Source organism: Heliconius melpomene, chromosome 10 (genome assembly GCF_056956725.1).
Source record: "Heliconius melpomene rosina isolate 202511_hmr_F chromosome 10, ASM5695672v1, whole genome shotgun sequence".
NCBI lineage: Eukaryota > Metazoa > Arthropoda > Insecta > Lepidoptera > Nymphalidae > Heliconius > Heliconius melpomene.
In genome coordinates, this window is record NC_140398.1 from 306,893 (window position 1) to 333,410 (window position 26,518).

A 26,518-nucleotide genomic window follows, 5' to 3' on the forward strand; every position below is an offset into this window, starting at 1 on the left:
AAAAATGTCTTGAAAAAATCTTTGATTTTAGCTTTGACCTGATCTTTTCGTGTAAAGGTTTTCTGTAGTTTACATTCTGAAGCTTACTGCTCTCCCATATTCCTTACACCTTCATTAGTGAAATAGTTATTTCAAATAACTTATGAATGTTTGAAGTAACAGGTAAACAAATGTAGGGATAACTTCCTAACTTTATTACAATATTGTCTGTACAAGGAGCTTTTTACGTGTACATAATGTTTATGTTAAAGGCTTATATACATTTTGGCAATTTGTGTTTTATATTTTACTTAATATAATTAAGCCGTATGTTTTTTTATCTCATTTCAAGGTATTTAATTTTAAATATTTAGAATAAAATAACTTTTCAGATTTTACGATTTGTATGGTTTATTTTAATTTCTTACTGACTTTCTATGATATATATATATATATATATATATATATATATATATATATATATATATATATATATATGTATAAAAATGATTTTATACATATAATATAATTGTAGATTAATTTTCTTTTCGTGTTGGTAGGAAATATTACGATGTTACCAGTGAGTTAACCCATGATTTGTCAATTGAATGGAAATAACCTAAACTCATAAGTCATTAAATTATGTAAATCACCTTTAACATATCGTGGTGTTTTTTCTATAAAAATAAGCAAATAACATCTTAGATTTAAAGAAATTAAAAAGTATAACATAAAGGGCATAATCTGTCAACAGTATTATAATATTTTTTTAATTCTTTACTATGACCCATAGTTCAGATTTGCCGGTAGTTTGACTGGTTATTTTTAATTATTAAAAGTAAAGAAATAATTTAAATTTAATCTATGTAATGTTATCCAAAATGTTATGACATTAATTTGTTCTGTACAAGAATATTTAGAGGATAAACATGTATAGAATTAACGTCTATTGAATGTAATGCAGGATAGCTGCCAGCAAATGTAATAAATTGTACCATTGACTTTGAAAAGAGCAACTGTTGAGTTTCTTGCCGGCTCTTCTCAGCAGAACTGCCTTCCGAACCGGTGGTAGCTTTTTGTTGACATGTACATTTGGCGATTCAAAAGTGCTTATAATAATAGTCTATTTGAGTAAAGAATATTTTGAAATTTGAATTTGTTGACATATCGGAGATTTAGCTTTCAGCTAAAAGCAGCTTAAAAGTAGCATTACTTGGTAGATATTACAGTAGCTCGAACGTTGATCATGTTGGGTGCTATAGTCAGTACATTGGTCAACGGGCATGGTAGCTTTATATTCATTTTATAAATAATGGAATATATTTTAATTAAATATACCATTATAATGCGGTATAGTACAGGTGTCTGGATTGTTTATAAACTATTATAAAAGTGTCCCGCGTGGTGTTGCTGGGGCACGCGCGGTCAGTAGACGGGGCTGTGCGCGTCGTAGTTGAGCTGCAGGTAGGGCGGGATGGCGGCGGACAGCTCGGAGGCGCGCCGGCGCAGCGCCGCGATGCTGTGCCCGCGCCACATCTCCTCCTCGCCCTCCGCGCCGCCGCCTGGGGACACACCGCTGAGCTCACTCTCTGTCCAGCCGTCACTGCGGACTACTGGACGATACGCGATATGTACCATACTAAAATATTATCTGGTACATAAAAAGTGATATTGGATTCCGACACGCAACATCTCGAATTCGCGTGAAAAGCGGAAAACGGAATGTTTACACAAGGTTTTCTCTACTTAACCTACTCTGCTGTATTATATGTGAATGTGTGACTTTTAAATAATAATGTTTTCACATATATTTAGCTAATAGTATTAATTACACACTCAAAGAAATATATGTTTAAAAGAACAACAAAAATCAAGTTATATGTTAAAGAATAAAGTTTTAAAATGACATATTTCCAGTAGTCGCGTCGTTTTCATGACGTCACTGTTCAAACTAGAACACTTCGACGTGGAGGTGCGACTCAGACTTGAATAGTACTAGTAGTCATTAGTCAGATTTGTTAGTTTATTGATTTTTTCAACTTTGATTAAAGTATGTTTATTAAACTTTTTTCTATGCTGTGTAGAACAAAGAACCTTTTGGTTATTCAAAATAAAAAAAAAACAACTGCTGAAATTTGAAGTCAATACAACAGTTTTTCTTTGCCTATAGATACACGGGGGGAAGCCAATGTTAAAACATTCCGTTCCCATCTTCTGCCCAATTTTCAACACATTGCGTTTTGAATGGCGCACAATGTCTTTTTACAAGATTAATGTTGAAGCAAGATCTAGAAGAAATAAAAGACAGTTTACCGGAAGTAGTGGGAGAGGCGTTGTTGTTCCCGCAGTGCATGTGCGGCGGGGTGGGGGAGCCCTCCACCCCCTGCTGCCCGCTGATGTTGTTGCAGTACGACATCATCGTGTCTCCTTTCGAATTAAATATAATATACATGTTTATATTACACACTTACATTTTTAAATATAATTAAAAAAATACATTTCATAATAATTAATATTTATTTAAATTTATATATTGATTTCTTCGGTCTGGTGTCAAAGCAAAGCCCCACGTTGAGTTCCGCCACTCGAAACATATCGCCTCCAAACATTCGGCGGAAAGTGGGGAACGAAGTTTTTAACACAAGGTTCCCTCTGCCTACCTCTGTTTTAGACTTTTTTATTTCTTACCAAGAGAATTAAGAGGATAGTGGGACTGGTAGGGCTGCGACGCGACGGAGCTGATCGGCAGAGAGGGGTTCAGGTCGGCCGCCAGCTGCGGCAGCGCGCCCGCACCGAACCCGCCCATGGACACGCCGCCTTGCGACAGCTGACCGAGACCTGGGGGTTTAACGTGGATCAATCGAGTGTTTTAGTATTGTAACATATAGGTCTAAACCTGACGGGAAAGTGTTTGAAACGTTGGATATTTAAAAATGTGCAACATTGTAATATATACGGTGAAATTGTGAATATTAAAAGAATTTGATTTAAAATATGACCAACCGTGACGATTCTACTTTCAATGACGACTTGGGGGAATGGTTTATTTATTTTCACTTAAGTGTCAAATCTCGCTTAACACACAATGTATCAAAAATTAGGCAGAATATGAGCAACGGAGTGTCTTAACACTTAGCTCACTGCTTTCCCTGCTATATGCGGGCGTGAAGCGTAAAATTAAAATAAATATAAATAAAAAAATCGAACCTGCAGGCATCGACCACGGTCTGTCAGCGAACACGCCCGGCCCACACACATCGGCCGCCCCGAAGGGAGGGAGCCCGTGAGAGGGTAGCAGAGCGCCGGGTGATCTGAACACGTTGGTACTCTTCTTACGTTTCTTCCACTTCGCGCGGCGGTTCTGGAACCACACCTGGAATATGAAATTAATATATTATTTATGCTAGATATTGTCAATTTGTCATGTACGAATATATATGTTAATGTTAGACTGTAGAACAATTGTCGTGTGAACCTACTCGTATAATTGCACCAAATGGCTATATATGTGGATAATATTACAAATCATTATGAATACTATTTTTGTATAACGGAAGGGTTGCATAAGGCGTTGCGAGTCAACGACAGCAAGACATTCTTAATTGATAAAGTTTATTTAAGTGTATTTAAGAAAAACCGACCAAGCGCTTTCGGAAAGGAGGAGCGTTTTCGGAATTATCCTTTTTATTGGAAAAAAACCATAAACTATATATAAAAATAAAACTTGGAAAACTTTAAAGTGTATCTAAATTTATTTAGTATTAATAGTTCTAAAAAATCCAACGAATCTAATAAAGAATAACAACAAAACTGCAATTGAAAGGTCATAAATCCCGCGTTACCGGTGACCCACCATTAATCAGTTCAAATCAACCCCTACTAAGATCCTGGCATGTCGCGGTCGTACGTCACTGGCCCGATATGTCGATATATTACAAATAGATGGTAATAGAGCTTTACTGTTTTTGAATATTTAAAACTTAAATAGTTAATCTAGTTTCCGAGTTACAGGTCGTCGTGACACAGTGGCAAAACAGTAACGTTCTGTGTTCGACTCCCACTCGACGGAATGAGTATTTAAATTAATATTTTCATTTTGTCGTTCGATTAGCAAATACAGCGAGTGGCTAAAAGAGTTAAGGTTAAGCTAAGGTTATTCTATTCTACAATTTCCGCCTATTCTAAAGACAAAACAACCAACACTGGTAGAACTCATTGTAGCCATTTGTCTAATCAAGTTATATCATTTATGTAAATATTTTGTTTATTTGGCTATAATCTGATGATAGGTGTAAGCGGGGGAGGCCGCTAGAATTATATATATTAATATAAAAGAAAAGGTAAAAATATATATCCGAACCAAACAAAAAAAATGTATACGACAGTCACATTAAAGATGCACCGCGGAGACGGAAGGAGAGGACCACCTTGTAGCAAGCAATACGCGCGAACGCGATAGAAATACCCATTAAACCTCATTTCAGTAAGCGTGCAAGAGATAGAGACATCTACATATATTTATGTGTGAGAGAGACAGGTAGAGGTTTAGGATCTATTATTTATGTTCCGTCGCAAAGGATTTTTTCCTGTAATTTTTTTTCACAGTGTAAGCGAGAGCGATAAAAGCTCTTTTGTGTCTTTATTTGCAATAGAAAACTGAATTTAAATTACTGTCTTTAATGTTTTATATATATACCGTACCCCGCATTTAGCAGGGTAGACATGGGAAGCTTAGTGGTAATACACTCCGCTCCCTATTTCCCGCCGAATTCTGAAGGCATTGCATGTTGTATGGCGAACAACGCCGCGACTTACCTTGAAACCAGAGCGAAAGAATGAAAATATTAAATATTTAATTTCCTCGAATGGGACTTAGTTCAGTTTTAAATGATTTCAGAATTGATGAATGGTATAGCTGACGGTTGAAGTTTCTATATAAGTCTATATTCATAAAATTTATTTCGTGTTGCAAACCCAAAGGGAGCATTCAGAACATTTAAATATCACCTTTCTTTGTTAGTTAACCTCATGAAATGTCATAAATATCAATGAATTAATTGATATTTCATATTTGTATATAATAGTAATGACATATTGACTGTTGATACTATAATACAGGTTTTAGGATCTACGAGTAGGTACAGGTATCAGACGTAAGCGTGAAGCGTTAAAATATCTTGTGCTATATTCATAAAGACGTATTCATTAATAACAATCACGAATCCCAAAAATATTTGGTCGAAAACGTTCACTTTCAAAGTAAGTAAGTATAAACCTTTAGATCCCACGGGGCACGCCCGGCTCATCCCGGAATCAATAAGTCACGACGCCCGATTTGCACTAAATCCAACATCATTTGTCAACGCTGCAGCGGCTGTGGTCGAAGCGATGTATTTATATAGGAAAGGTCACTTTGAACACACGAATTATTTTAGTGATATTTGTTTGGTTGATTTTAATTGAAAATTTATAGTATTTTTCTGGAAATAAAGATTGTATTTATGTTAAAACTCTTCTTGTTTTTAATACCCTTTTAGTTAGGTAGCTAAGGTGACAATACCATAACATGTTATCGCCGAGCTGGTCTTATAATGAAGCCAGGAACTGAATAGTTACAGGACCTAATTAAAATTTAAAATGTAGTGCAATAGCCTTAATACAATAAATATAAACTAATATGAAATGAAGCTACAACGATTTACTTGAAGCAGTATTTAATTTAATTTAGTCTTAAAGAGCCCTACAAGCCGTCCAAGTCTTAACAAGGGCTACACAATAGATGGCCATTTGAACGTAAAACGTACGGATTCTGAAGGACTTAGCAGAATTGTCGAAGTTTTCTCGTTCCAAGTCTCCGAGCCCGCCGCGACGTCATGATGGCGTCCTCAATTTTCTATTTACCTGTCGTAATGAATACGACAAATACTTTAAGTGTGGGGCTCAGGAAGTTGGGATCGAGAGGTACTGTGTTTGCGACTGTTGTCTTACTTTAATTAGTTGTAAATTGGATATTTACTTCTATATAGATACGTCGGTACGTGGATATATTACTCTGGTGTGGATTTCTTTATCTAGATAGATGAGGCCAGCCATGGCGCAGGGGAACAGGCGTGTACGTAGACACGACAGGTTGTGAGTTCGATTCCCACACGAGGAATGAAATATTTGAATACTTATTCTTAAGTGTTATATTATATCATACTTTTAAATCAAGACCTCAATCATGTATGTGAATTTGAAATTAAGATGAAATATTAGAAATTTAAAGAATATTATAATAAAATACAGTTGTTCCAAAGTACCAGGAAGGCTTTATTATAATAGTGGTATTGCAGACCAAGGAGAGGGAAATGTTTTTAGAAAACGAATAAAAAATAAATAATCTGAACGCAAGCTGGAGCTGGAAGCGCTGTAATTATTAAGTTCTCATCTATTACATCTTAGATTATTTCCAAAAGAGGTGAGTTCAATTCTCGTCTATTTTAAAATTTTTATATTTTTTTAAAATATGGATTTTGTAATTAATGCATTGATTTCGGCGGAAAGTGGAGATCAGAAGTGTCTCAATGGGAATGCAGAATCGTAACATTAGGTTCCCGGATTCCCTTTGCCTACCCTGCTCTGTGCGGGATAAAGCGTGAAGCTACAACTATATATTCATAACAAAAAATATAATATGTAGGTATTTCTTATATTTGCTCTATCTACATATACTCGTATATAAACATGTACCTACATACATACACTCATGTGAGTGTACAAACATATATAAGTAAGTGGTGGTGGCTACTCGCTCGCTCCATTTGCAAGTAGGAGTAGCTGGTGCCGTCAGCGCTCGTGAGCGCAGAGTTAGCGCCGCGCCGCGTGTTTGCTTGTCGTGAGGGTCGAGCTCTCCTGCGTTGGGTGTGTGGTACGAGTTACAAGCACATTTATCATAATGTTTGTTGTCACTTTATACGTCATCATTGGTACAACACTAGTTATAATCATAGACAACGGTACTTATTTTTGAATAAATATAAAAAGAAGTTAAATTATTTGTAATATATAATAATGTATAAAAGTATAAAGTTACACTTTTATAAGCATTGGTTACTACTAAAGCAAAACTATTATATATTTTGTTGGAAGAGTTGTTTCTTAATAACATTTCTTTTATAATTTTAAAATTAAAAATATGTTTGCTTCAATCTTTCAATAACAACACAAAGATACTTAAGTGTAATTTATATTATTACCCACAGACACGTAATACACAACCTACACGTAATAGACGACATAGATATAGATATAGATATAGAGATAGATGTTAACTTATTTTCAGGCCTCTCAGTATATATCCTATATCTTATAAAACAAAGTCGCTTTTCGTGTCTGTCTGTTGTTTCTAACTCTTCTTCTTCTAAACCACCCAACGGATTTTGTAGCGGTTTTCACCATTAGGTCGAGTATTTTTCGTAGAAGGTTTATATATAGTTTATTATTTGTACATTCGTGTGCAAATTAACATAAATACGATAAATATGAATAAAGTCCTACCCGTTGAGACACTTTCGCGCATGCGCTGCTTTAATGGTAAGTACTACATAAAAAAATGTATTGGAGTATTGTTCCTCTTAATGAAATCTACAAAAGAGTCCGCGACGGCATATTCGTATCATTTAAGAATAACGTGTAGTGATCATTTTTCTGTCTAAAAATAATAATTTCAATATATTTTTTATTGTGAGGGATATTTTTCCATAATGGTATTAATCCTTATCCTTTAAAATACTTTATTAATTTTCTACGTTAAACGAAGATAAAATTTGCTTTTTGCACAATTTCGAAATTGCGAATAGTTTTAGAGAAAAACGCATTTAATTGTTGACACATCACGCCGTTGACACATCAGCTATGTTTCACTAATTCCTTACTCTGAGAGTAATATTAATAAGTATATTAGTTACGTTGGCCATTTAATGTAGATCAAAACTGTCTTTTACTGTTTTTCATTTTAATAAGTACTTTAGAAGTTGTTACAATATCAAAAAATCCTTGCTGCGAAACGGCTCGCCAGTCGCCATGCGTCCGCCGCGCCCGCCTGCCTTACACGCATCGGTGGTTCAGTGGTAGAATGCTCGCCTGCCACGCGGGCGGCCCGGGTTTGATTTCCGGCTGATGCATTCTATTTAATTTTTCTCACAGGCAGCCATTTAGTGCTTGCTTTTCATCAAGGACAGAGTACCCTCTTCAGCATTAACCACAAGCAAAAAAAAACCCGCCTGCCTTTATAGCAACGAAGATTTAGATGCGTTTGCACGTATTGGATAATTGGAGTTGAATGTATTATTTCAGCGCGATATATTTTTTGTAGTAGTTATTAGTAGGTAAGCTTTTGTTTATAATTTCTTCCGTTTAAAAATAGTCATTTAACTATCTAAAAATAGTCATTTAAATATATTTTAATAAGTACTTGAAAAGATTAGTAGCACAGATTTAAAATTACGGTACCTACTAAAAAATCCTTGCTGTGTAAAACAATTGGAAAATCCTTATTGAAACTACGAAAATGCGGGTTGCATTAGGGTTTAATTAATTTTCACATTATCTTAAGTGCTTTGCAAACACACATTATATGAATAATCCAGCAGTAAAAGCGGGCGAAGCCGCAAGGGGGTCGCTAGTTTACAAATATGCATAACTTTATACTCGAATTGTTAACAATATAACATTATGATTGTTGGCGTATGGCCCTCAAATACTTAGCAAGAGTAGTAATTTAATAGTCATATAAATAACTATAATTTTCAGCGAAAATCGCTCTCACTGTTAGTTTGAGCTACCGCCGTGCTGGGCACGTACCCAGTACGTATCGCGTAAATGAATAGAACAAACAGACATCTCACGGTAGCTGACTGTTGCCACCTCGGACGAGTGTAGTGTGTAGAGTGCGTTCTGGCGCAGTGGGGAAGTATCCGATAGTGATAGGTTCAATTCAATTTCGGGGAAATGTTAACTTTTAAAATGAACCTTATGTTTAGTATCCCCATCTATGTAGCGAGGTGTTGCAATCCGCTAATGCACAAACTATCTTAGAAAGAGTTCAAAAGAAAATACACTTTTTACACTATGAGTCCTCTTCCTGCTTGTTAAGAGAATGATGGTAGATGGTAGAGGTATAAGATCAAATTGATACAGGTTAAACAATGTACTCCTGAGCACGTATTGCAATTTTTGCTTCACTTGTACACTGCAAGGCTAGATAAATAAGAAATTGCACAAATCTTACAATACTCGCTACGCTACTCGCTTTGTGATATTTGCCGTCGTTGTTCGTTAAGTAAAATGCTGTTTCATTTGAAGTTGTTATTGACATCCTGTTGAAATTATGTATATACCTATATTAAAAATAGTAGTACTTGATTTGCTAATCAACAGAGTAATTAATTCCACAAGGATAACAGCCAGAAATAAAATCGATCATTTAATTCAAATACAAAATATATACGAGTACAGCTTCTCACTGAATCCGTACAACAGGCAGAGGGAGTAGTACTACTATTAAGACTCGCTTCTTGAAGGTACCCATATCGTACCGACCCGGTAACACTGCACCGGTAACCGCACAGCGCTGGAGTGCCACGTGCTCAGGTGGTGACGTGCCTATAGTAGAAAGTACGTTTGGTAGAAAGAGTTAAAGCTTTCGAGCCTGAGCTAAGTTCCAGTCCGCTTTCTATCTACGAGTATGTCTAATTTACAGACATGTACATAATTATGTGTTGCGCTTTGCTTAACTAAAGCAGGGAAATAAACATAATTTATATAATAATAACAATTCACCAAATTGAGCCCACGACCATCGTATTTACAGTAAGGCCGTTACACTGCTCCACGATGTCCTCATCATCATAGCCTCAAAACATATGTAGTCACAAAGAATTTAATTACCAATACATGTATCTCTATACTACAGGCGAACCCCGCACAGTATATATGTATGTGAATATGTAAGCCACGTTCCGGCGGAAGTCGGTACAGAATCGCTCGATACATAACGCGCAAGCGTAAACGCCCGATCAGTTTAGTCCCGTGTATGTTTTATATCGATGAAACGTTGTTTGTTTTGTTTTATACTAGAAATTTAGAAACACAACATATGATTAGAAGATGTTTTTTTAATATTTGATTATATATGCTTAAGCCATTACAAATTCTATATAGATTAGATAGATGTTTATCTATTGTATTTTTTACTTTTTTGTCCACATTAGTAAATTGCGTTCATAGTAAATCATCAATATATATTTGTTTAATAAATATATCACATAAATAATGAATTGAAAGTTAGTGGCAATAATAATATGAAAATATTTTAAACTTAATATATTATACTCATATAATTACTCATATAATTACTACATATACATACTCATATAATTTTCGTGAACAAAGCATTCATTATAATTTTTACATTCGCATAAGTCCGTTAATATTTTCTTTGTAACTATAATCAAAAATATTTATTTCATTAATGAAAAAATTTGATTATATGCGTGTATATCTCGATAATGATAAAATATTTGCAAGTTTAACTATGTAAACTATCGATCCAACTGTTTATTCGTGTAAAATTTCTTTCACATAATTATATTTATACATATATTTACAATAAGATTTTTCGATCGACAATCGACATGCATGAATGCGTGACCCCGCCCTACGCGTACTGGTGGTTCCGCTTCGTTAAATTGCTGTGTAGGTACAAATGTATATCTCGTATTACGAAGTAGATCAAAATAAATAATATACTAATTAATTATTTTTCAATTTTTTTGTCAATACATTATTATCTTTTTTTTGCTTCAAGGTATCCTGCCCAGAGCAGGGTAGGCAGAGGGAACCTAGTGTTACGAATATTAAGATACTTCCGCTCCCCATTTTCCACCGATTTCTCGAGGCTCGGAATTCAGTGCTGCGCTTTGTCTCTTTACCAGAGCGAGGAAATTAAAATATGAAATATTTAATTTTCCCGAGCGGGAAGAGAACCCACTACCGTACGGGTACAAGTAGAGTAACTCCAAATGTTTGTAGATCATCGATTTGCTACTGTAGTTAAAACAATGTGCAGTATATAAAAGTTAGTGTAGTTTCCATTTTCAATTACATCTGGAAACATTGGTCTGAAACAAAACACTAGTTTCTGTCAATAATTTTGGCTGAACAACATATTATATGTTATCACTGGAACTTAGAGCGCGAGGTTTTTAATTACGTTTTGGCTTTTAAATACATCATATTACAGATTGTAAAAAAAATTGTATATAAAATCTATAATTTAGAAGGAACAATTCTACTTAAATTGTCTTATTTCCTACTTACCTCTTAAACAAGAACGTAAAATAATATTATTGTATATTTGATATATTTCTAATCCTTATAATACCTACACATGAATACTTTTTTCCAAAAAGAAAAATAACGTAACGAAACTTAAGTGATGGTCGTTTCTACAAAATCTTATTAAGGCGAGGCGAGGTATTCTTTCTTGCAGAGCCGAGACTTTTAATTAAATATTTTCTTCAACAACAAAATTTAAATTGTAATTACACTTCCGTCGCTATTTTTACTTTAAAATGAATTATTGAAATATATACGCCGTCGCGGCGCAAAGGTTATTTCTGCATACCTTTCATGAAGCCAAAATAGTATGGTAGTGATAGATTGTAATTGAACACTTATGGACTTAAAACACACCCGGGAAACATTATGTACCATTAATTACTTTTTATCTCTCTCTGCTAGGCACTATAAGTTCTGCCAATCAACAAGCAATGCCTCGAAGTCTGACAGTGCGCGGAGATCGGACTGTCTTAAACTCTAGGTCACTCTGTCAACTGTCTGTAAGTGTGTCCAGTTTATAATTACTGTTTATATTTTGTATGTCTTGCCATAAACTCATGAAGTTGTTGGACAATACAACCACAGAGAAGTTTCAGTTTCAAATCTTATCTGAAAAAGACCAACTAGAAAGAGAGACGCGATATAAATGTCATAGTTTCGACTCCGGCTAGATTAAGAGTTAGCGAAATTAAACTTTCCAGTAATCTTTTTATACTAGATGTTGGATGTAATTATTAATAATATAAGATATCATTTTTATAGAATATCTTGTGTAGAAACTTACAATATTCTTCTTGATGTTTCGTGATAATGTAACATTCGTTTTATAATATGAAAATGTATATGATCCTGAACTGGTACCAAAAGTTATCTGTGAGATTTTTTAAAGGGCTATCACATGAGGGTCATGGATTCTATTCTCACTCAGAATAATTATATCTATATTATAGTCCTTAATTTACTATGCTTAGTTATTAAAGTAAGAGAAGGCGCGGCACTGGTTTCCGCCATTCAATATAAGCTAAAAAGCGACAACTAAATTATAAAACGCAAAACGCACAAAACTTTTATTATTCCGGTGACATATTTACGCTACAAAAGAAACACAGGCTTGCACTTACAACGTCTAATGCACAGATGCACCGCGTGTCCTGGGGACTCCGGGGACTCCCCGCGCTGAGTCTCTTTGCATGTAACTGTCATTTGCGGGTTGTAGCAAAAACTTACTTAATATATGAATTATAATGCATTTGATAGTGCCATTGTTGATATGTAATTCTTGGCTTGTTTCTATAGATATATACGAGTATAATAACGGCAGAGCCAACGGCGTGTTAGTCTACATTTAGGAAAGAAAAACATTATTTTAGTATTTAGAGTCGGACGGTTTGTAAAGTTCAAATGTTTGTACTTTTTCAAAAAATGTACATACATTTTTTGAATACATACATACATACATTTTTGAGTACATACATTTATATATACATATATATAAGGTATTTTTACTATTTAAATTTCTTACAATCTCAATAACATATTAAATAAGATGAGAGTTCGAACAAGAAAAAAATAAATTTTATTACATACATTCAGTTAACAAAATACTTAGTTTTTACAAATTTAAAATTCTAGATCATCTTTTCTTCTGTGTCTTCTAGTTTAGAATATCATAAAAATAATAGTTAACAACAAAACAATTTATTCATTACACGAACTCCCTAGTCTGTCTCTAATTACTAGCGCACCCCTCGCCACGAATATTGACTTTTAAATCAGTACCGGGACAGGGGGCTAGGAGAGAATTAGACGCTCAATTTGATGGCACCTACGCGCTACGGTCCCGCTGTGATAATCCTATGAATATTTTGTTTGTGTTTTTAATATTGGTACAGCATTTACATGTAATTAAACGCTTATTGTTTGTTACTTTATAAACGCGGCCTGATCCTGTCCTGCAATGCGAGAAAAGCCTGAAGTGGCTCTTTGTGTCTGTTTATATTAACGAGTGGTGGTGTAGACCACATTACTAAGAGGTATAAGTAGATGTTTAATGTATTTATGTTAGTGTAAAGCGGAGTGTTACGGAGTGGCACTACACTGACTTCGCAAAACATGAATCAATACATGAAGTTTCGCACTTTGTCATGCATATAATAATAGGCGAGACAATCTAGTGTCAAGTCACTTCTTTCTCTGCTTGGCACAGTTTACTCCCCTTACTAGAGACTATCTAACGTCTGACTTGATATCGAACTTACACCGTCTGATTTAGAAGCGACTCGTAGACCTATACAATTTTACATGATATATTTTTTCAATTTAAGTTTTATAGGTTCTAAATAAAAGTTGTCAAGAGAACTTACAATTTTCAAGAGGCCCAATAATACTCGTTCCTAAACCATTTCTCTTCTCATATCCAACTAATACTAACAAATAGTTCCATTAAGACGGTAAATTGTAAAGCAAGGTAACGCAATGGTCACAGAGTCATCTGGGATTCGAACTGACCCCAGCTAATAACCACTGATCCTCTGTGCTTACACTGTTATTGCGAATTGCTAAATAATGGTATATCAAGATAATCCTGGGGGCGTAGACGGGGGTCTTGTTTGTTTTGGCAATTTACGAATAAATATTTTTTTGTTCTCTCTCTCTGCGAAATATATTGATTTTAAAATGTTGTTTAAAATTATTATAATACATACTGACAGAAGCCGTCGTAGCGCAGCGGCACAGCGTGCAGCGCCTGACTGCAAAAGCGAGTACTGTGTGTTCGATTCACATTCGGAAGAATAATATATTTTATAATTCCTGGCTTTGGCGGACAAATTGTGGCGTTTAAATTTCGCCACTCAACACACAAAACAGGAAAAAGAATCTTATCACTACGTTCCTCTGCCTACGCGGCTACGCTGCTCCCTGCGGGGAAAAGCGCAAAGCTGTAAAAAATATCGATACAATTTCCCTTAAAAAGAGAGCTATTGCGTTCTTAACTTTAATGTCCATATTGTTGATCCACAATACGGTTTTACTGCGTATTGCCAACTATAACGCTACATCAGGAGCTTGGGGGAGTGGGGAGTGTTACAGAGAAAAGTGTTTATAGCACGTTTGGTGTTTGTGGCAGAACGGTGTTTTATGAACATTGCGATTACGTGTACAGGGTGCTTTATTTGTAAGTACCCATTGAGGTGCGCTGCTAATGTCGTGTTTTGTTTTCAAGTATTTTTCAATATGTTTTAAATCTTTTTTAAAGTGTTATTCCACACTTAGGATAAATAAATACTTTAGTATCAAAAATCGGCAGAAAGTTGAGAGCAGATAGACTGCCTTTGCCTCCCCTACTATTTGAGGGATAGAGCGTGAAGCTAAAAGAAATATTTTATTACAAAACGTACAAGATTTTATAAGTATAAAACAGTACTACTATTTTATACTTATAACATAGTAGTACTATTTTTTTTGCAACATATTTTATCAATAGTTTGTAATGCAGATAATAATTGTAATTCTTATACTTAGTTCAAAATTAAGATAGATTAAGAGGCGATTAGAATTGATAAAAACAATATACAAAAAAAATTGTTAGGACAACATTACCCAGAGCTCTATTCTGAATATTGCATAAATTGTTGTATATAATTGTTGTAAAATGTATTGATTGGCTAAACTTAACGCCGCACTTCGTCTAACCAAAACCTAACAAAAATAAAATAGTTTAAGCATTATCATTTTCTTTGAAGTCACAACCATCGCGTCTCCTGCCTGACACTCAACCGCCTTGCTCTTTCGTAATATATTATAAAGAACACCATAACAATCAGTTAATACAATTACAAGAAGCATCATCATCACCTGTCAATCGATACTTGGAACCCAGAGCCGCGCCCTGCTCCAGGTGTACATTTGATTTCATTTAACAACCCCTTTTTAATATTCAATATCTATTATGATATGTGATGATTATTATTTAAATAAAAATACATGTACGATCTATACGATTTTTTAATACAGAACTTTTAGTCCGTCGTGGAGCAATGGAAAAAGTGTGAAAGGCAATTATTGTGGATTTGTTTCCCACTGGGACACGAGGGACTAAATGAAAAGGCAAAGTGTGTTGACTTCTGCGTGTCATTATGCAATGTCTAAAAAATTAAGAAGAATGCCGGGAACGGTGGGTCTTATCGCTAGGTTCCCTCTGCCAGCCCTTCCATATGCACAATGGCATACATGTGATAGAATAAACGTAGGACCGTCGAGCACGTCACTTATTAAAATGTTTAAGGCCACCATACCTTCTACAATCTTTTAAATTAAAGAAAATGTAATCTCGTTATATAATTTCTAAGGCACAGACGGAACGATAGTCATCGCATGAAATTTGTTGCGTTCTTGTTTAGATGTATCATTATATAAGAAGGTAATTACAGATAATCTAGTGTTAAACCACTCTATTCTCCACATGCAATAACGTCAAACATTTTCATAAAAATATTACAACTTCTTATGTAAATGTATATAATATTACCTATAGTACACGTAGTAGAGGCTGAACGCCGCTGAACGTAAGTTATTGGTCTAATAAATCTGAATGTCGCGGGCGCTAATGCCCCTAATGCGGGGATGAAGGCGTGACTGGTGCCGGCGCGCAGCCTGCCTCGTGTTATATCGTGCTTAAAATATGTGTTCATGTCTCTACAATGAGATGTTATACAAATTTATAATCAATTCCGGTAACATATTTAAAACGTAAAGCGCATTTTAAATAAGAGTAAACTATTTTAAAATGCAAGTCAATTAAATTAAAAAGCTTTATACAGTAAAAACCTTTTTATGACTGCCAAAAAGTGTTTCTTTAACGTCCTTGCAGTGTTACAATTAGATGATGTTTATGAAGATAATATATAGGTAATATATAAAACCCTTCCGTCAATGAGTTACTAACAGAAATCACTAGCCTTGGGAGGGACAGGGAGTGTAGGGACCCTGGGAGAGGAGAGCTTTAAAATCTAACGGAAATAGTATAAAATTCATTTTATTTCATTTTATGTAGATATTCATATAAAAATCACACCACATGTAAAGTCCAACAAAAAGTATAATAATTGATGTACCTAAATGTATGTATACACGTAAATACAGAATAAACGAAAATAGCTACAATATCGTAGTGATGTCATTAAAAAGAGACTTGCTCAAATATTTAAGTGAACAAGAGTGGAAAATACTGTCTTTTAGACAAACAGACACGGCTCGTCCATAATGCAATTAACAATGACGCACTTCGCGTTAAAAAAGGCCGGAATAATGTATGATAGAGAAACAGTTCCCTTGTACTGTACCTACTGTACGCTGCACGTGCAGCTCGAGCTCGTGGGCGTGGGCGTGGTGGGCGTGACGGTTGTGTTTTGTGATTGTATTTAGTTTTAGTGATTTTTTGAAAAAAAATATATTCTAAATTTGAATATAGACTGAATTATCAATATCAATTAATGTATATTTTTACAATATCTAGCACTAAGCAGGGTGCAGAGTAGACTGAGGGACCCTAGTGCTCATTTATACCCCCACGCTCTCATTTATAACGAGGAGTGGCGGAACTCAATGTCGCGCTTGGTCCCATAACGGTCGCTCTGATGGTGGTTGTGGTTATACGCTGTGCTGCAGCACCAGGACGATCTTATTTAACAAGTTAAAAAAACCTGCGGTACATACTTAAAATTATTAAATAAATAATAATTTAAATTATCGATATCGATAAGGTAAGTATGTAACATCACTAAGCCATACATCTTTTTAATAATGAAAGGATTTAGTAAACAAAGTGCAAATCAGGAGCGCGCACGCGGCACGGGTGCACGGGGGTGCCGCGGTGCGGGGGGGGGGGGGGCGGTGAGGGGTCGCGGCGACATTTTTTATTTATTTTTATTAGATAGCGGAACACTTGCCGCTTTTAAATGAATACGTTATTAGCTCTTTTTGTTGATATGATATGAATACAGGAATAAGTAGAGTTAGGAACGATGAACCCAAATAAAAAGATATAAGATGCTATTACTTAACAAATTTAACTTATGTATGATAATTGATGTTTACATTTCATATTTCTTTGCATAGTAAATAGCTAAAATTTATATATTTATAATTGTAATCATACAGGCACATATAAATAATAGTTATTAGATCAACATGGATGCTGAGCTTTTATCAACAACAAAAGAATCAACGTAACAAATACCTTCACGCTTTCTCTTGATCAGCGGGATAGGCAGAAGGAACCCAATGTCTATATACTCCATTCACTCCTACGTCCTACTTTAAGACATTGTGTGTTGAATGGAAAATTAAGCTTTTATTAATGATTAAAATTAATTCTCATGAGTGTACCCGCAACCCTCATACTTACAGTTACACACTGCTCCACTGAGCTACGATGGTCTCTATACATACTGACATGTAATCAAAATTCAAAATCACATTGCCGTGTTGCACTCTACTGCAAGAAACAAGCGTAAACTACAAGACTGTGATCTTCTTGGTAGTAGGTACAAGTTTGTGACTTATACGAGTATAGTGTACTAATACAGGCACTGTAACTGGTATTATAGCAATATAATATATTATACTAGTCGTCTCCTGCTACTTTCTTTGTGTGGACTTTTAAGTCGTTAAATGGCGTTAAACCATCCCCATCTATGTACTCGTACGAGTACATGCCGAATTTTAGCTTCTCAAGTTTAGTAGCTTCGTGCGTTGACGGTCAGTCACCAAGTAATAAAACATTTTCATACACCTATATAAATTTTTAAATATGTCTCCTCTGCCTACCCCGCTATGTGCGGGTTACAGCGTGAAAATATGTAACCATGTTTTTTTTTTAATTTAGTCAATAAGAAACCATATTTTATAAGTCCATATAGTATAAGTCCATATAAAATTGGTATAAAGAAATGCAAACAGGCCCATTTCACACGACCGCCCCGACACGACAGCGCGCTTGTAACTTTACTGACTCGCTAAAACGATCGACATTGAACAAAAAATATATTTATTTTTTCTATATTGAAGTAGATCAAAATAGGCATAAATTTAAGCGTTTTGTATTATTGTTGTGCACGCTGTATTTAGAAGGTAGCAGAATAGGCCTGTCTAGTATAAGACGCAAGTAGTACAAGTAGTTTTATTCTGTAATATTACTAAAAATAAATAATATATACCTATTTGTTTAACTGATAGGGTTTACATTTCCATCGACAAAGAGTTATGTATTTGGTAACTACTTCGCTCCGCTCCTTAGAATTGAGCGAGTTCATTTCAACTTCTTCGGTTCACTCAGTCCTTCCACCTGACTATTTATTGGTGAAAATACAAATATGAAATTTACTCTTGCGATCATCTTATTTAATGATATTAGGTGGAAACTGGGCTTATTATGTGAAAAAAATGTATCAAAACTGTCGTGAAATATCCAACAATATAGTTCATATGAAAACAGGTATAAACTTTTTAATAATAAATGAAGTCATGTCAAGTCACTAGTTAAAAATACGTTTCTTAAGTCAAAACATTAACTTAACATAAAAAAAACCTTAAAAAAGGCACCAGCTCGGCAAACACAGGTCCACATTACACCTCAATCCTTAAAAAAGTAGCCACAAAGACTCGCACTATAAAAATAAATAATAAAAACTTTACAAGAATCTCACAGTTTGGCGCGAAGTAGTCCCCGCTCGGAGTAGACCTACGCTTCATTGAACGTATCGCGTTGTATCGCACTTTAATGAATATCAGATACCAGCGAGTAGCGCCCCAACGCGGCTTCGCCCGCTTAAAGTTATTCTTATATGATAACCAAATTATAGAAAATCTTTACATAAATTGTAGCTTATGTATTCTAATGTATGAGCTGTATTACTGTAAAAATGGCACAAACGTCCGTCCTCTCAAACTTTCATATTTATATAATTCAGCTACGCGCTATATTTCGCACCTAGTGTTAAGACACCCCGTTCCTCATTGTCCACCGGATTTTCGAGACATTGCGTGTTGAGTGTTATTATAGTTAGGTTAAAGACCGAAATGAGTCGAAGTACAGAAATGGAATTTCATATTTCTAAGCGTGTGAACTTAGAAGCATAGCGAGCGTGCAAATAATTTGAATTGTCCCGTGATAGCGCAATATACTAACATTATTCAAATACTTATAATATGAGGGAACATATGAAACAATAATTATTTACGAGAATTAGAAACCTGCATGAATAGATAACGCCTACATAATGAAAAAAAACACTTTACAGTAGTGAAAATGAATGAAGAAAGAAAAATATATGAATTCATAATATAAAAATGAATGAACGCTATATTTGGTAGTAAACATGGTTTACGGAGCCACCGCCCGAGACTCGCCTGTGTGGCAAGTCTTGGTTAATACGTGATAGACAAAAGCTACTGTTTCCCATACCTACCTTCATTATTCCCTACAGCGTCAATGACTATCAAATGTTCATTTTATTATGTACTATGTTTATAAAATTATTATTTCGTAATCTTTTTATTCGTCACTACCGCAACAGCTTGTGTTTGGACACTCAGTTCTCCATATTTTGTCCATTATAGAGATATTACTCAACGCCGCGCGCACCAGACCAAGAAAATGTTTATATAACCTAAATACTAAAAAGAAAACAAAGTGGAGTTGAACTTACTACGAATGTACTATAGGGAGTTTTGTATTTGTCGACGAAATAATGATGATCTAAGTATATGACAGTATAAAGTGATAAAATGCATGACGTCATCTTTATTGATGTATCTACTGCTATTGTATTTGTTCCGGTACGGCACGGCATGAATACCTCGAGTGTGTGGAGTGCGTAATTTGTATCAAAGGAATATATTGATGGTTGTCCATCGCTTCGTTGAGTTCCGCCATTCGCAAGCACGCAATACCTCTAGAATACGGCGAAAAGTGGTAAACGGAGTGTCTCGACACTAGGTTCCCTCTGTCTACCCCGCTATGTGCGGGATACAGCGTGAAGCTGATTAGATTTGATAGCTAACTAGATCGATTCGACATTTAATAAAGCTGATGACTTTGTTTGGCTTAACGCGCCAGTGTGAAATATTAATAAGTAATCAAAAGAAAAGAATGAGTAGATTTGTTGAAATATACAATTTGTTGTGACTTATCTCAAAATGGACAGTTTCCTTTATTTAATGAAAAATCAATCCGAAATAAGCGTTAGTTTATAAAGGCTTATTTTAAAGAACTGATGTGTTGAGTAACCAACCGTCATATCACACATTGTTCAATTATTCTATATAAATTAATTTTTAACAAAAACAAAAAACGACTTCTAACAAGGAACTAAAAAGTGAAAAATAATTATATAAAGATTTTGTAATTTTGAAGTCGGTGCCAAGTAAAACAAACAGGCTTAGTAATTAGATATTGTAGTAAAGGTGTTGTAGCATTAGTTTGACACCGACTTCAAAATTATAAAATCTTTGTAAAATTATTTTTCACTTTTTAGTTCCTTGTTAGAAGTCGGTTTTTGTTTTTGTTAAAAATTAATTTATTTTACGATTTTTAGTGATGGGTAGATCTTAAAATGATTCTTCTTGAACGAGTGGTGATGGTGGTGGTAGTGGTTGTCAACGAGTGGTTGTGATTGTTCTATGAAAAACTTCATTTAATTAGCTATTATTTTTGTGCAAAGTTACATTTTGGTATATTGACAGGAACAAACATAAAAAGTATTCGGGTGAATTCGGAATCTCCCTTTTTTGAAGTTGGTTGAAAATGAGAACATCCTCTTTTTTGAGATTGGTTGAAAAGAAATGCAACGATCAGGAATCTCACTTCTGACATCAATTTAAAAAGTTTTTGCTTGTAACTATTACAGTATAATTAATTTTTGACCAAAAAAAACAAACTTTCTCAATTTTCTCCGGATTCCATAATCGAAACCTAACCAAACTTTTACCAAATTATCCTTGAAGTGTATCCTTTCAAATAAAAAAAGAATCATCAAAATCGGTTGGCGCGACATTGAGTTATTCGGCTATTAGTCGCGCACATGCATAATGCAAATTTAAGACTTATGTGATTTTCTCATGGATACCATTGTCAGACATGGACCAAAAAAAAATGGGACCATTCGGGAAGCTATACCTTTCAAATAAAAAAAAAATTATCAAAATCGGTCCACCCAGTTAAAAGTTATGAGGTAACAAACATAAAAAAAAAAAAAAAAAAAAAAAATACAGTCGAATTGATAACCTCCTTTTCTTACAGAAGTCGGTTAAAAAAGTGTGGATTATTGTTTATTACCAATCAAAATTAATAACAGAAAAAATTTAAGTTATAAATTATATGATTTTTTCCGTGTTAATACGTACTCGTAGTATTTGCGAACAACAAGTGGGTAGTTCCAGGCCCACAGTATTTGCCCCATCATCACACGCCTCCGCAAACATCTATACTTGGGAACCTGCACCAATGCACAGGTTCTCGGAACTTTTAATACAAGTTTTACACAGAAATGACATTTCACACCAGATCGCGCTACTTTAGAAACTTGTTGTTTATAATGAAGTTTTATTTTGTTCTATTATTTTAGAGTGAATTTGGCAATTTTTTTTAGACGTAGAACATAGACAAATTTTATGAACATGACAGAGAAAAAGCTACCTAAACCTAGTGTAAAGACATTCCGTTCTTTTCTTTCTACCCGAATTCAAGATACAGGGTATTGAAAGGCAGAAGATGCCAGAAAATGATTCATTCCCTAATTGGAGAACGGCGTTTACAGTCAAATGCCTATGTGCTACAGACAAATGTAATGTTCTCAATTACGTTTAGCTTGTTTAAGTAAAAATTAGAGATATCAATCCTTAATTTGCTATCTCATAATTAAACGAATAACTTAAAAATTACATAAGAATAATACTGGTACTTGATTCCACGTTTTTCCTTGTTTTTCTCGATATGATTTTTATCATGAGGAATTTGGGATCAAAAAAAGATCACCTGCGAAATCTAGCGCACGTGCTCGGAAGCTCGCAAGCTGATCAAACTCATATAATATTTAATTATAAGAAATCGAATAAATAAAACAAATGTAAGTAGTATGGTTAAATATGTAATAATCTATTCAGCGTTAATACGTGTGTTAATAAGTATTTACGATGGTTTATTGAACGGCCGCTCTACAGCTCTACCAATACGACGATCGACCGATGTCGAGTGTCAACACCGACCGGTACTTAGCGGCGTAGCGAGGAATCGACGCCTTTTACGATTACATATGAAGAGGTTATTAAACGCGATAATCTCAGGAACTACTTCCTTCGAATCGAAAACATTATATGGATTAGTCTATTTATCGAGGAAGGTTATGAGCTATATTACAGCACTTTAATCGTTTTGATGAGAGTTACCTCGGATACTAAAATTGAGCGATGTGATATGTCATGTCAGTTGACGAAGGGGGCAAGGCCGCGAGCTAATAAGCGGGTTATAATATAAAACTATTTGTAAATAATGAGGACAACATACGTATGGCCATATGATGTACGTACGCACGTAACCTTAAGTATAGGTGCCCTTCTACTGCGACGACTTCATTTTACTGTTATTTTAATTTCTTATTACAAAGAAAAACAAAAAACAATTAAAATCACACTTTAATCGAGAGTTGTGATTGTTATTGTTTTAGTACTACTTAAAAAACGATAGTCAGTGCAAGTCGTACTCTAGGAGCCGACGCGACGGTCCACTGCCCGGCGTTAACGAACACACAAATATTAGTGCGCGCGACACAAATTAAGACTAATTCCTAACGCAAAGTACGGTTTAACTTGAAACTAAATACTTCTACAAAGCTACCATTAACAGTTAACCGATTATTACATACGCCACAGAAATGGACAATTTACAATCATTTTATATTATGTCAATAGAAGATGTTGACTATTTATGATAATTATTAGTGATGTTCGTGTAGAAACAGGCAGCCTGAATATTTAGATTCTCCTAGGAATTATATTGTAGTTAGACCTAAGCCGAGTTTGTGCAGCAAGAGAAACAAATGTACAAACGTGTCGGTAGTGACTATTGGTTCGATTTGAAAAAAAAAACATTTTGTGTTAGTGACATAGTGACATAGTGACGCAACACTTAGTGATTTCCACTTGATCACGCGATCGAGGCGGCAGGATATAGACAAGTTAATCTATATATATAAAATCGAAAGGTCACTCACTCATCACGAAATCTCAAAAAGTACAAGTGCTAGGAATCTCAAATTTTGCATAGGAGTTACTTATAGGACGTAGGTGCTCGCTAAGACGGGAATTTGCGATATTCGACTTCTAAGGGGTTGTTTTTGGGGTCGAAAGTTTGTATGAAACTTCGTTACTACAAAAGCTAGGAGTGTCAAATTTTGCATAGACGTCACTAGGACGTAGTCATGGAGACAGAAATTAATAATAACATAGTTCACGCGGGTGAAACCGCGAGCGGGCCGCTAGTAATAATATAAAAAGGGGATGAATTGTCATCATCTATTAAATACAAGTCACAAATATTTTCAAATCTTAAAATACTAACTTTATTAATAGAATACATTTTTTTAATTTAAAAGTTAAGTTATGCTTTTAGGTTATATGGTTCTAAACTTAAAAAAATGTAAGTATATTTGTATATTTCTGACTATAAATAATAAATACTAAGGTCGATTCAGGTAGAAGGTCTCGTGAAAAGTATCAACATAGTGCAAGTTTTGTATGCAGCGTGCGAAGTGGAGTCTCGCAGGGTGATCCATTTGTACCGCCGTTTTATTTTTTAGATACTTTTTTCATTGTTCAACGGATGTCAGATACAATGGTTTAGAATGGAATAAAATCAATATAAGTGGTAAAAGCCAGTCGAAAAAAGAAGAAAAATATTGTATTCTAAAATAATCTGTTTAAAACATTCAACTGCAATTGTTTTGAAAATAAATTTAAAATTGAGCGGAGTAATTATAGATCATTGACATGAATTGAGTTATGCGACAGCGAAAAAAATTAAATATCTAACGTTCACAAAATTATTTTTAACTGATATAAAACTTTTAGCGTTGGAGTTGTTTTATAAAATCTAGTTACACAACTTTTAATTGGTTCAATTTGAACGCTCGGAAGAAATCTACGTATACGCAATTTGAGACAAAAAGAGATTGACATACCTGCACTCTGCTCTCCGTGAGGCCGATGCGCATCGCGATCTCTTCTCTCATGAAGATATCTGGATAGTGCGTCTTAGTGAAGCATCTCTCTAATTCATTCAATTGTGCTGGTGTAAACCTGTACAGAACAAATTAAAGTTAAATGCTAGATAACACAGTTTACTATGCCATAAGGAAGTGAAAGACATTCAATTAATAATTCTAAGGAGTGAAAGCCGTAAAGCTTATTTTTTATATTTACTGTTTTACACAAATCACCTATTGACGTAACAAATAAAAGCACAGGATTCTAATTCTAGTTTATTGAATGAAACTAATATTTTTCTTTTAAGTACATTTTAACACTATTACTTCATTAAAATATTTTCAGCAGTAAGGAAATATTCGTAATAAAATTATGAAATAAAACATAAATTTGTATGTATTTATTAAGATCACTTAGGACGTATATTTTTTATGACAGATTAGTAGTGACTTCCCACAAATTACCTGGTTCGATGTCTCTTCTGCTTGGCCGGCTTGTCGCTGTCCGACGCCGAGGAGGACATGCTGACGGGCACCGTGGACATGTGCCCGCCGTGCTGCTGGTGAATGCCGCCTGCAACAACATGTATAACTTATTTAGATTTCGTATCTAATGTATTATCTATTCTTATATTTTAAAGCTAAAGAGTGTATTTGCTTGGCGCTAGTCTTAGGAACTAGTGGTACAGTTCATTTATCGAGGAAAGCTTTATATTGTATTGCATCATGAAACGAGTACTTTTAACGTTTTTTGATGATTTATGGTAGTTATTATTTGACCTTGCGGGCAAAGCGGCGCGTGGAAACTAGTTTACGATAAACACACTTCGCTCTTTTGCGACTACCTACAAGATTGTATGTTACAATTATATTTTAATAAATTACGTTTTTTTATTGTTAGTCTTCTTTGTCTATGGCATTGCGAACATAGCAGAGGGAACACTAGATGTTAAGACACTCCGTTCCCATTAAAACACTTCCGTCATCTCTCAACGAATTCCGGAGGCCTTGCGTGTTGAGTGGCGGAACTGAACGCCGCGACTTCAATTTTATTTCTGTGTATAGATGAATGCAAACACAAGTACCTTGCAGGTGGTCGGCTCGTATGGAGTGCGCGAGCAGGCGCGCCGGCGCATGGTGCCGCTCCACGCTCGGCTTGAGCTCGAGCTTGCTCTCTGAGCACTGCTCTTTGTGACCTGCTGACATTATGTACTAAGTAAAATTTTTGATTTTGAATTGAACTAGCAGAATAGGCAGAGGGAATCTAGAGTTAAGACACTCCGTTCTACAAACCCGCACTTTGTCTTGTTATCAGAGCCAGTAAATGAAAATATTAAGTAATTCATTCCCCCGAGTGGGAATCGAACCCACAACCATCCCACGCTGTTTACAATCACACGTTGTGTCATTGGCCACGAAGGCCCCAATGTTATGGCTAGTTCCATATTAATATATTTGCTATGATTTTTTACCGTTTTGGTAGGTAGGTCTCCAAAAAAGTGTTAAAGAGAAAGTCTGGTGACGCTGTTGGAAAATTCTAAGAACCCAGCCAAGCTATTCTAGATATCATAATACTACCTTAACAAAATTTATTCAGCATAGGAGTATTTAATGAAGAACCTAAAGAGCTCGGCTAAACTATGGGGCAAATGGAAATGTCGCCTGCCGTGTCATCGCCTCTTCTATTGAACATCAATAGGAGAAAAAAGTCCTAATATGCCCATCATTCCATCTCATGTCTGATTTAGTTGTCAATCCTACCTATTCTGATTTATGGCACTAAGAGATTTAAAGTAATCAAGTAAAAACTTGTTTTATGCAAAAAGCAGTTAAATCCCAACAAAAACATAATTTAAAAAACCAGCCAAGTCTTGATGAAGCTGTTTATTTTGTTATAG

The 26,518-nt window shown here is 34.9% G+C and overlaps 1 protein-coding gene across 2 annotated transcripts in view; it reads right to left on the reverse strand.

Annotated features, from left to right (window-relative positions):
* Positions 1-475: 475 nt before the first annotated feature.
* Positions 476-26,518, reverse strand: part of LOC146535017 (homeobox protein orthopedia-like) — a 28,394-nt gene continuing 2,351 nt past the window's right edge. The window contains exons 2-8 of one of the 2 annotated variants that reach the window (XM_085191382.1): positions 25,706-25,819; positions 25,086-25,194; positions 24,597-24,714; positions 3,187-3,352; positions 2,668-2,817; positions 2,293-2,406; positions 476-1,541 (exon numbers count right to left, since the gene is read on the reverse strand). In XM_085191382.1, the coding sequence (XP_085047508.1) occupies positions 1,405-1,541; positions 2,293-2,406; positions 2,668-2,817; positions 3,187-3,352; positions 24,597-24,714; positions 25,086-25,194; positions 25,706-25,819 (908 nt within the window). In that variant the 3' untranslated portion in view covers positions 476-1,404. The remainder of the gene's footprint in view (positions 1,542-2,292; positions 2,407-2,667; positions 2,818-3,186; positions 3,353-24,596; positions 24,715-25,085; positions 25,195-25,705; positions 25,820-26,518) is intronic. The other variant, XM_085191383.1, reaches the window with a different exon arrangement.